General features: G+C 30.9%; 2 protein-coding genes across 2 annotated transcripts in view; both read right to left on the bottom strand.

The window, feature by feature from the left end:
- LOC123203298 overlaps positions 1-15,391 on the bottom strand; it is a 64,170-nt gene that overhangs the window by 25,657 nt on the left and 23,122 nt on the right. The window lies entirely within an intron of this gene.
- On the bottom strand, positions 5,943-11,400 carry LOC123203300 (probable disease resistance protein At4g27220). Its single transcript, XM_044619624.1, has 4 exons — positions 7,833-11,400; positions 7,263-7,742; positions 6,569-7,087; positions 5,943-6,194 (listed from the first exon to the last, which is right to left on the bottom strand). The coding sequence occupies exons 1-3, from the start codon at positions 10,596-10,598 to the stop codon at positions 6,653-6,655; spliced, it is 3,681 nt and encodes a 1,226-aa protein (XP_044475559.1). The 5' UTR covers positions 10,599-11,400; the 3' UTR covers positions 5,943-6,194; positions 6,569-6,652.

Raw genomic sequence — 15,391 nt, 5'->3', positions numbered from 1 at the left:
ATATAATAAAAAACATGAAAAGTATTTTAGAATAATTATATTCAATAATATTTAAATAAAATAATAATTTAGTATTCAAACAAAATATAATAATTATTTTTATATATTTTTATCAAATTAATAATAATTTATACCTAATAATGTTTTAAATAATCTATCTTTTGTAATTATCTTTTATTTTTTATGTACTAACAAAATTCTACTCGATAAATTTAAAAAATTCAAATATCTACTCGTGAGTTATTATTATTAATGTGTTATGTTAGTTTAGGGTTTAAATGACTGATTTACCCTTTCTTAGTGTAATGACTAAAATACCCTCATTAATTAATTTAGTTAAAAGTATCAATTTCAACTATTTAATTTAGTAATTGAATTTAAATTACTGATTTAACCTTAATAATGTAATGCCCAAATCATGCAAAGGAACTCAGCATTATGTTATTTTCTTAAATTCATTATCCCGAGTGATTTTTCAAATCAAGTGAGCAGAACAACAGGTGAAATAAGCTAACAAGAACATAACAGTAGCATGTAAAAGCTTCTGTGCATAATCTGCAGCTAAACGAACTCCGTGTCCATCGTATATTGCAAAATGCACACGCCTACAAATTAAAACATTATATATGTACTTATCTCAAACTGTCAGGAGAATCGGTGTAGGCATCTGCTATGAAGCTTCCTCCATAGTGTGACTCGACCCTTTATCTTCGACTGCATCAACTTCTATTTCAATAAACAATCCTGATTTTTCAACTTTTTCCATTGAAGTCGAAGTTACATTCGCGCTTGTGCTGCTGGCTCTGGCTTTCACTCATTCTGGAATAGTGTTTTCGTTCAACGAAAGAAAAGGTGTATGCGAAATTTATTATTTTCTTGCAAAACAAACGGAGATGATGGGAAATGTGATTTGATGCAGGGGAATTGATTTTAATTTGGCCTTTGAATTTGGTAAGAAAGTTGGTGGGAGATTTGATTTTGATTCAGAAATAAAAATTTTAAATTTTATTATTTTATAATAATTTACATTAAAAATTAGATTTTTATTATTTTATAAATGGCTTATTTTACATTTGTATTTATATATATGTATTTAAATTTTTAAAATTTAACAGACAAACCTTTGTTAATACCCAAACCTTGGGTGGGGAAAAGTCTTCATGGACTACTTTTCATGATAAAAGATTTTTCAAACCAACCTCACCCTAAAATTAAAAAAAAAATCCTACTTACTTTGATCAGAAAGTTGGCGTAGGGAGGCGGTGGGGGTATCATAAGATCACAGGCGAGCTCTCCATTTCTTCTTGCTTGAGCTTCAATTCCTCTTGCATGTGTCTACATATTCAGGTATCTATAAAATTCTCCGCCAATATGAGTGTCTGAGTTTATTTATTTTTTATTAAATTTTTATACTTAAGTTTATTTTTGTATCTTTGTAGATATATTTATGTCAGATTACTTGTCACATTTTATTTTAAATTAATTTAATAATTAACATAAAAAATCGCATACGTGCGAAAACAATAAGTAGACAATTTAAGTCCCTCAATCCTCTTAAAAGAAAACATGTCATCTAAAAGTGTCTCTTCACCACCCAGAGCCCTAACTTATTCTTGATGAACTAAGTTAGCATAAATTTTACTTCATATATTAAAGTTACATTTTCCATCAAATCTTTCGATATTAATCCTTGTTTGACCTATTGTTTCAATCATAATAATATATATATTCTTATCCAAAAGCAAAGAAACTAAGATAATAAAAAAAAACAAGAAATGACATAATACCGGAAAAAGAAAATACCCGAAATGGTTATGGTACCATTTGTTGGTTTCTTTAAAGATCAATAAATTCATATTCTAGTAATTACAACATGCAAAAAATTATTTAAATCATAAAGAAATATTGAACAAAGGATATTTACTCAGTTCAAATTTTTTAAACGAAGTCTTGCATCCAAGACATGAGAGATCTTTTAATTGAATCTACTAGAAAAACAAAATATTACAATTTATAGAATAAGAAAACATAAAGTTTTCTCACAATACAAGAAATCCTACTAGAAAAAAATAGGTAAACAATTCGTAGAATTCTATCTTGTTGAAATTTTAGCGCAAGATTTATCGAATCGAACAACATTAACAATATAATAACAAAAATCAAAATGCAATAGTATTTACTTGGTTCAGATTTCATAAATGAAATCCTACATCCAAGGCAAAGATATTCCTCTAGTCAATCCATTAAAATAATGTTCAAGTACAAAGCTTATAAAATAGTTTATCCAAATTGACAAGATTAATAAATCATTAACCCTAACAAAAAAGAAACTAGTAAAAATAAGCCAGAAATTTCTCACCAGAAAAACCAGAATCAACAAACTGAGAAATCAAACAAAACCCTAATAACACCTAGAGAGACAACTAAACTCAAATGAGAAGATCTTATCAAATGTGCAAAAAACAAAATAACTAGGATAAAACTCTACTTTTATATGTTTGGTTAAAATATCATAACCAAGAATGCCTATGACTTATTCACAATATTACAAGACTACCATTAAAGCCAAAAAGACTCATTTACCCTCAAATTGTTTAAGACAACACACTTTAACATATCAAATTCCATCGACTCAAATAACTCTGGTTCTTTTATAATCAAGGATAGAAAAATATCTAAGCCAGCAAACGACTATTTTTAACCCTACTAGGAAATAAAATGTCAACCCCGCTTTAATGAATTGCGATTATGCCCTTCAAGTAAAAGTTTAAGACACACAAATCCCATACATGTGTTGGATAGTGGAATTAAGGTCACCCTTCCAAATATATTCTGTATCAATAATCTTTGTTAGTTGTACCTCCTTTAGTTTTGGTGTGCTTAAACCTCCATGAGAAAAAATCTTCAAATTGGGACATTGACTCACAATCACTTGTTCTAAGCATGGGAATAGAAAAACATAATTGGCAAGGCAAAAACATGTGAGGCTTTTCAAACAATGAAGCTCCAATGTTTTCAATTGGTTGAAAACAATCTCCTTTTCTATTGTCTCTATCTCAGACTCAGTAGCTATAACCTCTGTTATCAACTCACATTCACTGATTTTGATTGTTGTGATCTGGACAAGAGTTCTTGCTGCTGAGCATGCTAGTATATTTGCCAATCCATTACAACGTTCGACTTCCAAATGCTTTATGTTTTTGAACCAAATGTATGAGGATGACATCAAATATGTTAAACGATGACATTTGTCTACCATCAAAGTTTTAAGATTTTGGAGAAACATTTTCATTTGAGAATTTTGTTTCCTTGTACATCCTTCATATGGGAGTAGTTCTTGGAATGTACAATCACATAGATAGAGTTCTTCCAAATTGTGCAATTTTTGAAGGAGACCAAACTGAAATCCTACTGAATAATCATCCAAGCTTTGCAGTCCAAGAAATTTAAGTTTCCCAAAGCTCTTAGCTGGAATACAGTCAAGACATGAGAATGTTTCGTTATCAACATTTAAACCCAATATTTCCAAATTGGGTATGACCTGAAAATCGATGAACAAGTAAATATAAGTGCCAATAAGTAGCAGTCTATTCCATTAGTTACTTTAAATGAAATCATAAGCGCATGAAATTAACAATTTGAAAAGCCATGAAATGAAAAAATACGAAGCAAAAAATCCTATCTACTTTTAAAGAAGAAAGGTGACAATTCTACCCATTTATCTTTTTTCAATTAATTATATATATGTTTTAAATAAATATAATTTGCAATTTAACTGTAAACATGACAAATTGCCACTCTATTAATAATTAACAAAGATAAATTATTTTTCAATCAAACATGACAAATTTCCACTCGACTGATTTAAAGAGAAAAGAAAAAACTTAAACAAATTAAACTTAAATGACTATGTTGCAGTTTTTAGGGGCAACAAGAGAAGTCATACCTTTTCAAACCAAAATAGGGCAGGTTGGCTCTCTCCCTCTAAAGCATATACTTTTATCATCTTACAACCGTACACAAGCAATTCCTTAAGCTTTGGCCACTTTATTGTATAGGACCCCATGTAGAAATGTTTGAGCTCTGGTAAATTGGAAAGTTTAAGCCACGTTAATTGAGGAAACAAAAATCTTGGAGTCCCATCTACTTCCTGCTTAGCAACAATTTCCTCCAAACTGCAATAGCGTAGCGTGAGTTCTTTGAGTTGCAAAAGGCTGGTAGCTATGGAAACTGGAAACAGACTTTTTATATTCCAACAGTTATCAACAGTTAATGTTTCCAGATTCTGAAAGGTAAGAAGTCCTTGAGTACTATTAGATGGAACAATAGTCACCAAATTTTCACAGAATGCAACTCTCACTTCTTTTAATTTGCAAAAAGAATCTCCATGGAGTTGGTTGTGCCATATCAACTGCACCTTACCCAAGTGTAAGAGTATCATCTCCTCCAACCTTGGAAAAGCAACCTACAAATTAACATAATTAAAATAAAAAACATATCACTTTCAACTATGCATACATAACAAGTAAATTTCTAACTAGCGTAGATAACCATAATAATATAATAATTACAATGGATAATAAAATGCAAAAAAAGTTATTCTGAGAAAAAGAGTTTCAACTAATCAAACCTTTTCACAGAACAGAGGTGCAATATGGTCTGATTTGTGCTTCATATCAGCAAAAACGAATGTCTCAATCTCTGGACATCTGGCTACTCTAATACTTTTCAAGGATGGACAAGCCAAACTATTAATTCCCGAACAGAATCTCGTCAAGTTTGGCAATGACTCAAGACTAATGGAGTTGAGTTGTGGGATAAATATTTTATCAGTCTCTGCATCATTTTCTCCTTTCCTGATGATTTCTTCTATCAAAGCACAATTTTTAACTTCTATATCTTGGAGTTGAACAAGGCCTAGGATGACGGACGGTGTAAATATATATCTCAATCCATTACAATCGTGCACTTTAAGAGACTTCAAATTCTTCAAGTTTAAAACATCTTGATGGCTTCTCTTTGAAGCATGTCCATCAACATTTAGCGAACTTTCTGTATCAAACAGCTGTGTCAATGAATCACGACTTCTTACTTCAAGTATTTCAAGATTTTTTAAGCCGCTTAACACACGAGATGGAATTGCACTTGATGATTCCAAAAATGCGTCCAATACCAGTGACTTTAAGTTACAGAATAAGCCATCCGAAACTTTAGATTTCCAAATTTTTTCTTCAAATTCGGGGAATTCAGAGAGTTTTAGATTCTCTATGTTGCTGAAACCAAGCTACCAAACACAAAATAATGAGTTAGCACGCGCTAAAAGATACCAAAGTGTAAAAGAAAAAAAATATTTTAAACTTAAAGATATGAATAAATATTAAGGCTGCTGAAATTTTGAATAACTGTAAAAAGAATTTGTGAATAAATACCATATTTGTAAACATGTGCTGAATAGTGGAATTAAGGTCATCTTTCCAAAAAGGTTCTGCATTGATTGTCTCTGTTAGTTGCACCTTCTTTAATTTTGGTGTGCTTAATCCTCCTTGAGAAAAAGTCTTCATATTGGGGCATTGACTCACAGTGACTTGTTCTAAGCATGGGAATTGGAAAACGTAATTGGCCGAGCAAAAGCATGTGAGACTTTTCAAACAATGAAGCTCCAACGTTTCCAATTGGTTGAAAACAATCTCCTTTTCTATTGTTTCTTTCTTATACTTAGATGTTATAACCTCTGTTACCAACTCGCAATATTCGATTTTGATTGTTGTGATTTGGATAAGAGTGCTCGCTGCTGAGCATGCTAATATTTTTGTCAATCCATTACACCTATAGACTTCCAAATGTTTTATGTTTTTGAACCAAACGTGTGAGGATGACATCAAATGTCTCAAATGATGACAATTCCATATTCTCAGAGTTTGAAGATTTTGGAGAAATGTTTCCATCTGTAAACTTTGTTTCCTTAAATATCCTTCATATGGGAGTAGTTCTTGGAATGTACAATCATATAGACCGAGTGTTTTCAAATTTCGCAATTTTTTAAGGAGATCAAACTGAAATCTAATCAAATAATCATCAAAGCTTTCTAGTCCAAGAAATTTCAGTTTCTCAAACCTCCTAGAGGGAATATGGTCGAGACATGAGGATGTTACGTTATTGGCATTTAAACCCAATTCTTCCAAATTGGGTACAACCTGAAAATGGATGAACAAGTAAATACAAGTGACCAACAAGCAGCAGTCTGTTTTATTAGTTACTTTAAATGAAATCATAAGCAGTTGAAATTAACAATTTGAAAAGCTATGAAATTTAAAAATACAAGGCAAAAAGATACTTTTAACCATTTATCTTTTTACAATTAATTATATATATGCTTTTTAATAAATATAATTTTGTAATCTGACTGTAAATATGACAAATTACAACTCCATTATTAATTAACGAATTTTTTTTTTCATTGAGACATGACAAATTTCCACCGGACTGATTGAAAGAGAAAGAAAAAACTTAAACAGATTAAACGTAATGACTATGCTGCAGTTTTTAGTGTCAATCGAAGAGGTCATACCTTTTCAAATGAAAATAGGGCAGATTGGCTTCCTCCATCTAAGGCATATACTTCTATCTTCTTACATTTGTACACAAGCAATTCCTAAAGCATTAGCCACTCTGCTGTATAGGACCCCATGTAGAAATGTTTGAGCTCTGTTAAATTGTCAAGATGGAGCCTCGTTAATTGAGGAAACAAAAATTTTGGAGTCCCATCTACTTCCTGCTTTCCAATAATTATCTCCAAACCACAAGAGATTAGCTTTAGTGTTTTCAGTTGCAAAAGACTAGTAGCTGTGGAAACTGGAAACAGACATTTTAAATTCCAACAGTTCGTAACAGTCAATTTTTCTAGATTCTGAAAGGTAAGAAGTCCTTGAGTACTATTAGATGGAACAATAGTCACCAAATTTTCACAGAATTCAACTCTCACTTCTTTTAATTTGCAAAAGGAGTCTCCTCGGAGTTGACTGTGCCAGATCAACTGCAAGTTATCCAAGTGTAAGAGTATCAGCTTCTCCAAGCCTGGCAAATCAGCCTACAAAAAAAGCAACGAATCTAATAATAATTATAGTGATAATGATAATTACAATTATAGTTTTAAGACAATTATTGGAAATTAAATGCATATAATGATCACACTAATAGCTATAAAGAATGTTAAAAGTTTGACAATGACAGGCCACGAAAATTTCAATAAGAAATTAGTTCACCTTGTCATCAAACAGGGGCTCTATATTAGTAGTAAGAATGTTCTCCAAGCTCACTTCTACACTAGAAGAATTGGGGAAGAATGTCTTTAAACTAGAGCAACTCTCAATGTGAAGTTCATTCAAGGTAGGGAATTGAACTAGATTTTCAATACCAAATCTTGTGAGTTTTGGAAGCCCTTGTAGCTTCAAGTAGAATAGTTTAGGAAAATTCATTTGAATTATCTTATCTGCTCCTTCTAATTCTCCTGACTCAAATATCACTGCTTCCATTGACTTGCAGTTGCATATCACAAGCTTTTGGAGTTGCACAAAACTTTTGACCATAGAAGATGAAAACAGAAACTTCAAACCGTTACACTCTTCCACTGTTAAGCTTTTTAAGCACTGAATGTAGGAAGACAATGGTTGGAGTAGATTAACCCATATGTTCTCAATCTTAATTGAGGACAGTTTCAAGTTCTCCAATCTTGGTAACACAACCTGTAGACACAAATATTATTCCTCCATAAACAACTTATATATTAAAAGAAAATAATTGAAAAAAGAAAAAAAAAGCGAAGAGATACAGACCTCCAAGCCAAATCTTATGAGCTGCGGTAGGCCTTGTAGTACTACGGAGTGCAATTGTTTAAACTCAATCTTACAAACCTTTTTGTTTTCATCAGCATGGTCTTCACTTTCTTCACCAAAAATCTCCTTTAGTGTCTTGCAATTAGTTACATCGATTTCTTCAAGCAGCAGTAAGTTTTTGGCCATGGAGGATGAGAAGAGATACCTCAGATTGTCACAATCAGCTACTTTTATTATTTTTAATTGGCTGAAAGATTTTTCATTATCTAAGCCGCAACATAGCTTCTCCATATGACTTAGATTAATAAGAAACATTGATTCTAAGATTGGAAAGGCATCATCAGAATGAATGCACTCCATCGAGTTGACAACATACAAAATTTCAGAACTATTTTGTACAGAGAGATGCTTTAATTTTGGGAAACCTTCTCTGTCAAGTTCCCAAAGTATATCCTTGACGCCATCCATCTGATCTAGATAGAGAGATTTTGCTTTCTCCATCAAAATTTCAATCCCATGCCTCATATGAAGGCTTCCATTGAACTTCAGTTTCAATGTTCTCGTGGTTTCATATTCATAACACCAGTCCCATTCATCTCCAATTTGTACTTTATACTTTTCTAAGTTCACTGGAATAAAGTCTTGTTGTATCATCTGCACATTCGGGATATTTATCCATAAACTGTTCAATTGAGGCAATTGCTTCAACTCTGCAAGACAAGCATTATTTTGTCCTTCAACTTCCCATTGATCAAAGCTATTATATATATATAGCTCTTCTAATCGAGACAAGCTGGCTATGACATTTGGTGGGATTACTTTAAGCTTTGGACAATCGCTCAATTGTAAAAACTTCAGTCCCGTCAGTTGTTTAAATCTTTCAGGCAACTGTTCAAAATCACAACTTAGAAATACAAGAATCTCTAATTTCCTTAGCTCTCCCATAATTGTTATATCCCCCAAAGAGCAGTCCCAAAGACGCAATCCTTTAAGGTTTGTTAGGGAAACAAATGATGGTGGTGGAGGTAATAAATAAACTCCATTCAATTCTAGTGCTTTGAGTTCTTTCATTCCTTCGAAAAAGTGGTATGGGATTTGTAAACAAAGATCTCTTATAGTATAATAACTAAATAACTTCAGTTTTGGAAACTTTACCCTTTCAGAAAGCTCATGAATGTCTGTATAAGACAGAGAAATTGCAATCGAGTCTTTGTACATTCTCTCCATCAACACCTCTTTAATGCCCTTGACATCTCTGATATCAAACATACATTTCTCTTTGGCAATTGATACAACAACAGTATGAATGACATCATGCATTTGGACTATCTCCTTATCGACACCTTTCAACAACAAACATGAATCTCGGAGATAATCAATCAACGAATTGATTCTATTGCTTCCATCATTAATTGAGTAAACATTTTCAAACAAACCCAACCCCATACCTCTTAAACGGAAGTGAGAGACATGTTCACCATTATATAGAGCACAAAGTAGAAGTAGTGATTTGGCTTCTTCACTGTTCAACAATTTGTAACTCGATTCAATAGTTGAGTATAAAGTGTTATCTATTTCTGGAACGCATCTATGATTATAACTTTTTAACTGACGTAGGGCGTCCTTCCAGACAGAGTCACTTTTTCCTTTCAAAGCATTTGCAATTGTTGTAATCGCAAGTGGTAACCCTGCACATTTTTCTACTATTTCCACTGCTATACTGTGTTTTTCTGATAAATCACCAACATTTTTCCCAAACAAACTCCTTGCATCATTAGTAGCCAAAGGCTCAACCGATATATTCTTTTGAGTTTTCATTTGATTTAAGACAGCTAACGTTCTAGCTGTTAACAATATTGTGCACCGCTCTTGCTCATCATTGCTTTCTTTCCTGTGTTGCGTGATGCTACCTTTATCATCATAGCTTAAAGGAATTCCAAGCTTCTTTAGGTCAAGCTTCTCCCAGATATTATCTACTATTACAAGGATTCTCTTGGAAATCTTTAACCTGTGGCGTAATTGATCAGCTCTTCCACATAGACTTTCCTGGTCCTTAAATACCATGCCCAATTGACCAGCAATCTCGGCTTGAATTTGTTTAAGATCTGGAGTTTGTGTTACCTCAGCAAGAACCACCTCATCAAATATCTTATCTTCCTTGGCTTTCCAAGCAACTTTTTTGACCAGTGTGGTTTTACCCACACCACCCATCCCGTGCACGCCAATCATATTAACAGTAGAATCTTTCAATGCATCCATAAGATCCTGGAAATTTGACTCTCTAGAGTCAAAGTGTTCGTACTCCTTACCGACGAACATGGATTCCGTCCTCCGTAGAAGGGGTGGGTGTGAAATTCTACTGAATTTTCCTTTTTCCAAGACCTTGACACACGCCTCCGCGACCTCCTCTGCTTCTTTGCTGAGCCTGTAACGTTTAATCAAATCAGGACACAACCCTTTGAAACAGCGCTTCTTTGCTTCATCTTCATCATCAACGAGCTTTGCTACCCGTTCCATGAACTCTTCCACACTCTTCAGCCACTCAGTAACTTCATTATAAATCTCTTCACCCTGTGTTTCAGCCACTTTTACATCTTCTTCCACATCTTTTCTTCTAATTTCGAGCTCCCTAACTTGCTTCTTCAGCTTCTTCATGCAGCTCTGGTACTTGAACACATGGTTAATATGCCGACAACCGAATTCACACACTGTCTCTGTGACTCTCTCTGCAGCTTTGGAAGCAGCAGCAGTAGCCAGTTCGGCCATTGCGTATTTCTTGCAATTTACTTTTTATCTTTTCCTTCTTTTTGGTTTGAAGAAGTAAAGCCACCGACAAACTCTCAATGAACAAAATCTAGCGACCAGAGAACTTCAGGAATAATTCTTGGATAATTAAAACTAGAAATATGAGAAACAATAAGATCAAAACATAATGAGGAGAACTCTTTTTTTTTTTTAACAATAAGATGAACAAAGTATTTTTTTTTTTTTTTTTTTGGTTTAAAGCTGAATATACAAGAGAGAAAGCTTTAAGGAAACAGAGAAGAAAAAGGAAAAACACAGACAGCAAAGAACTGCAGGAGAGTAATTTTTGGATAATTAAAATAAGGGTCAAAAAGGCTTTTTATTTATTTATTTTTTTGGGTGGGGGTTTTAAAGAAGTAACTCTAGCTAAGCAAATATAAAAGAGAAAAGGCTGAATGATAAAAAATCTAGCTTCAAGCAAACAGATAATTGATAGAAATAGGAGGAATAAAAATCAAAGCAAAGCTAATAAAATACCAGAAAATTAATTTTATTGAAACAGCAGAAAATTAAGAGACTGAAAATGAAAACAATAGGAGGAAGTGATTATGGAAGGCTTAGAACAAGTGCACCTGAATCGCTATCTTTCTGAGACTTGTATTGGAGAACCAGAGGGCTGTGATGACTTATCTTCTGCGTGAGAGAGATTGACCCAACAAATATTCAGAGTGTTTGACTGCAAACGAGAAAGAAAGCGTGTGATCCCCACTAAGCTCAGTCACGTTGACGCTCTCAATAATGCGATATCTGTGCATAGAACAAATTAAAAAGTTAAAGAATGAGGCCAAGTTGATATTCAAAATACCTAGTCTACGTTCACGATGTATCAATAAAACAATATTTATCATAGTATTTTTCTTATAAAAAGCCCCCTATTTTGCTGTCCACCGACTCCATCCCTTGTCATTGCCAGGTAACTCTTGCTAATTCTATTTTTTTTATTTTTATTAAAAATAAAATAATAATAATTTAATAAATTTATGTTTAATATTTACACTTCCACACCTTTATCTGTCAAAATGCAATTAACCTCATCTAAAAAGAATAGATTTCAAGTATAAAAGGGTAAATATTCGAAGCTTATAATATTTCAAAATTAAAGTTGTAATTTAGATGATACAGTGATTGTGCATTGATTATTGAAATTAAAATTTTATCTATTTAATGTAGCCAATCCACCCCTTAAAAACCCGACTTTGGCATTGGCAATAGTGGCCAAGGCAATAAAACAAATTCTGTTTCTTCCTATATAGTTTTTCTGTTTCTGTTTTCACTTCTTAGGCCTTTGATCTTAATCCCTTCACTTTCACAGGCAGTGTACTCCCTCCCTGAATGATTATTTTTGCAATTTCTTTTCTGGGAAAAATAGAGAAAAAATAGTTGTTCTTGGTTCAATCTTGTTACTTCATTTCTGGGTGTTAATTTCTTTTTGCATTCTGATAAATCTTGGTTCATGTTTTGGTTTAAGTTGTTCTCCTGGATTCTTACAGTTTGATGCAAAATTGTTGCATTTTTTTATTTTTTTTTATTTTTAAATGAGATCATGTTTTGGCTGAGAGAATGTGCTTTATGTATTTAATAGTGGGAAAAAGTTTTTAAGTAAATCACTACATATATAAATTAAAAGTAGTGTTATATCCATAATTTTATGTACAAACAATAATATATTACCATATAATTAAATAGTTTTAAATTAAAGTTAAATAACAATCAATCACATGATAACATATTATTATTTGTATATAAAATTTAACATATTATTTGTATATATAGTTTTATTATATGTAATACTCGTTAATACGATTTCTCGTCACCAACCAATATACATCTTTTAGATTATTATATAAAATAAACTATAATAATAATGATTAGAGAAGTTTATCATTAAAGAGTAGATAAGTCTATTATTGGTGTTTGAAAATTCTTAAAGAAGTTTGTGTGTGTCAATAGCTAGAGTTAAAGAAGAAAGATTGAGACAAAATTTTTTTACTTTGTTTGGTTCAATGGTTGGAATGGTTACAATGAGGGGTTGTTTGGTTTCAGTTTTTAAAGATTACCTTAGTAATCTATCTTTTATTCTCTTGTTTGGTTTATCAGTAATAAAAAATTACAGTAATCTTCTATTATCAATAATGACGTAACAGATAATATAAGTGGTAATCAGATTACCACCTTCACCTTAGGTATTTAAAGATTACCAAGATAATCTTGATTTTATTATAATTATATTATTATTTATTTATTTTTTGAGACAAAAATAATTTTTTTAAATTAATATGACAAATAATATAAAAAATATTTAAAAATAATTATATTCAAGGGCGTTTAAGTAAAATAATTTATTAGTAATTTTTTATTACCTTTAACCAAACACAATAATTATTTATACTTATCAAATTTTATCAAACATAGTAATCATTTATACCCAGTAATCTTTTAAGTAATCTATCTTCAAGATAATCTTTCTATTTTGGTAATAAAATATTATTCAAACCAAACGTCCATTGAGAGTGTTCACATTAGTTTGTTGTTTTGTACAAAACATAATACAATAATTCCTCCTCTTTTTATGCGATTTTTGCATTTTTCTCCCTCTCTATCTTTTCTCTATATACATAATTTGGAGGAAAGAGGTATCCTCCCAATTCTTCCTTGTTTTGAAATTAAACTGTAATTTTAAAATTAAATGTATTGATATATATATATATATATGATATTTACACATATTAATGATATTTAGATTTATGTGTTGCTAGTGCCTTTACTGGGTAGCTTTTGTAACATAAAATTTCTGTATTTATAGGGTTTTTACTAATTTGTGATTTCATACAAAAAAAAAATATTATAGTTGTTTTTAGAGGTGTCAATAGATTATGCCTAGACTTGCTATAGTGCAATCTTAGTAGGGTATGTCAAACACTAATTGGATCGTATTGTATAGAGCCTTTGACAGGCCGATCTTAATGCTTTTGGGGAGCTAGTTCACAAAATAAAATTTTTTATTTTCAAAATATGTAAAATTAATTATATAATTTTATTACTTACGTTCTTATTCGAATTAAATGAAACTTCAAAATTTTATTGAAAAAACTTCATTTATGATAAGAATAACACTATATATATACATTTTTTATACAAAAGTTAGATATACAAATAATGTATTATTATGTGATTGGGTGTTATTTTATTTTTAATTCAAAATTATCTAATTATATAATAATATATCATCTGTGTATATAAATTATGTATACCGTTGTTACATAATAGAAAAATAGCATAAATCAAATATAATATATAATATTAATCATAAAATTTTAAAGTATTAAAATATCAATCTGTGATATTTTTTTAGTTATTTTCAACATCACATTCTTTATCAATTTCATTATATTTTAAATTTTAAAAAAGTCAAATAATTGAAATGGATTTATTTTTTTATAGGCTCAAATGAGAAGAAAATGTCTCATTATAAACTTTATAAAAGAAACATTATAGGAATAAGTAGTAGTAAAATTAGATATTTTATTCTCATATATCATTTATAAGATGTCCTATTTCAAGAAATCTAAATGAAATAGTAAATAAAGCAAAATAGAATAATGTCACTTTCTACTTTTTCTTAATCTCTTATTCTATCTGAATTTTTTAAACTATAACATTTTTGTAATGGTATATGAGAATGAGAGTTTTGACTTCACTCTTGTTTGTTCTTACAAGGTTTCTCTTATCGTGTTTATATTGAGTCATTTTTTCCATTGAGCATATATAAATGAATTCATCTCAATTATTTATCATATTTTTCCATTAGAAAATGATAAAATTTTCAAATTTATATTAAACATCATCTCAGAAAATAATCAAAATGATTAAACTCATTTGATTTCAGATTTATTTTAATATGAATGAAACAAATATAATAACTGAAAAAATATAGAAGCAAATGAAAGGAAATTGAAGTAGATATAGGAAATGTTTAATTATAAAAAAAAAAAAAGGCTGCAACTGGGAACTGGTTGCCTGATGATCTTAACAAGGGGAGATTGGACTACTTCTATTACTTTGTTGCAGCATTAGGGGTTTTAAATTTGGGCTGTTTCATAGTGTGTGCAAGGTGGTACAAGTATAAAGGAAGTGGTGCTAATCCCCCCCACGATTATGGCAATGGAAAACTAGAGTCTGAAAAACCTCCAGTTTAAATCATAAATTTGTACAAATTTATTCAATAAGAAAAACGAAGATAGCAAGAATCCGTTGCCATCATTTTCTTGGCTTGTAACCAATCTATCCATGAAAAAAGAGATTCAAACCTTTCGATAATTATGTATCAGTGTAATGGATACTTACTAGAGCTTGAAGTCAAAAAGTTATCCTTTTGTTTTCTCCAATGGTCACACTCTTTTCCACAAGTATTAACTTATGAATGGACCAGTCCCTGATGGATGTCCATTAAAACCGCTGCAAAACTGTACCAAGAATAAATAGCCATCTTAATCCTAAACAACCATAAATTAATTGTTAAAATGTTTTTGGTTCTTAAATCTTACAACTAAAATAGAATTACTTATACAAACTATGCAACCTATCTAACACGCCAAAAAACCATAATAAAACATATATATAAAAAGCTTCGAAAATCTCTTAAATAAAATTAACTTTTGAATACAAAATTTTTCAACTATAAAAACATTAGAATAAAAAAGTCTTTAAACTAAATCATACAACCAAATAGTTATTAATCAATATAATAATTTAAA

This window comes from Mangifera indica, chromosome 19 (assembly GCF_011075055.1).
Source record: "Mangifera indica cultivar Alphonso chromosome 19, CATAS_Mindica_2.1, whole genome shotgun sequence".
NCBI lineage: Eukaryota > Viridiplantae > Streptophyta > Magnoliopsida > Sapindales > Anacardiaceae > Mangifera > Mangifera indica.
The sequence above is the reverse complement of the archived record's forward strand: the minus strand, read 5'-3'. Positions and strand labels throughout refer to the sequence as shown.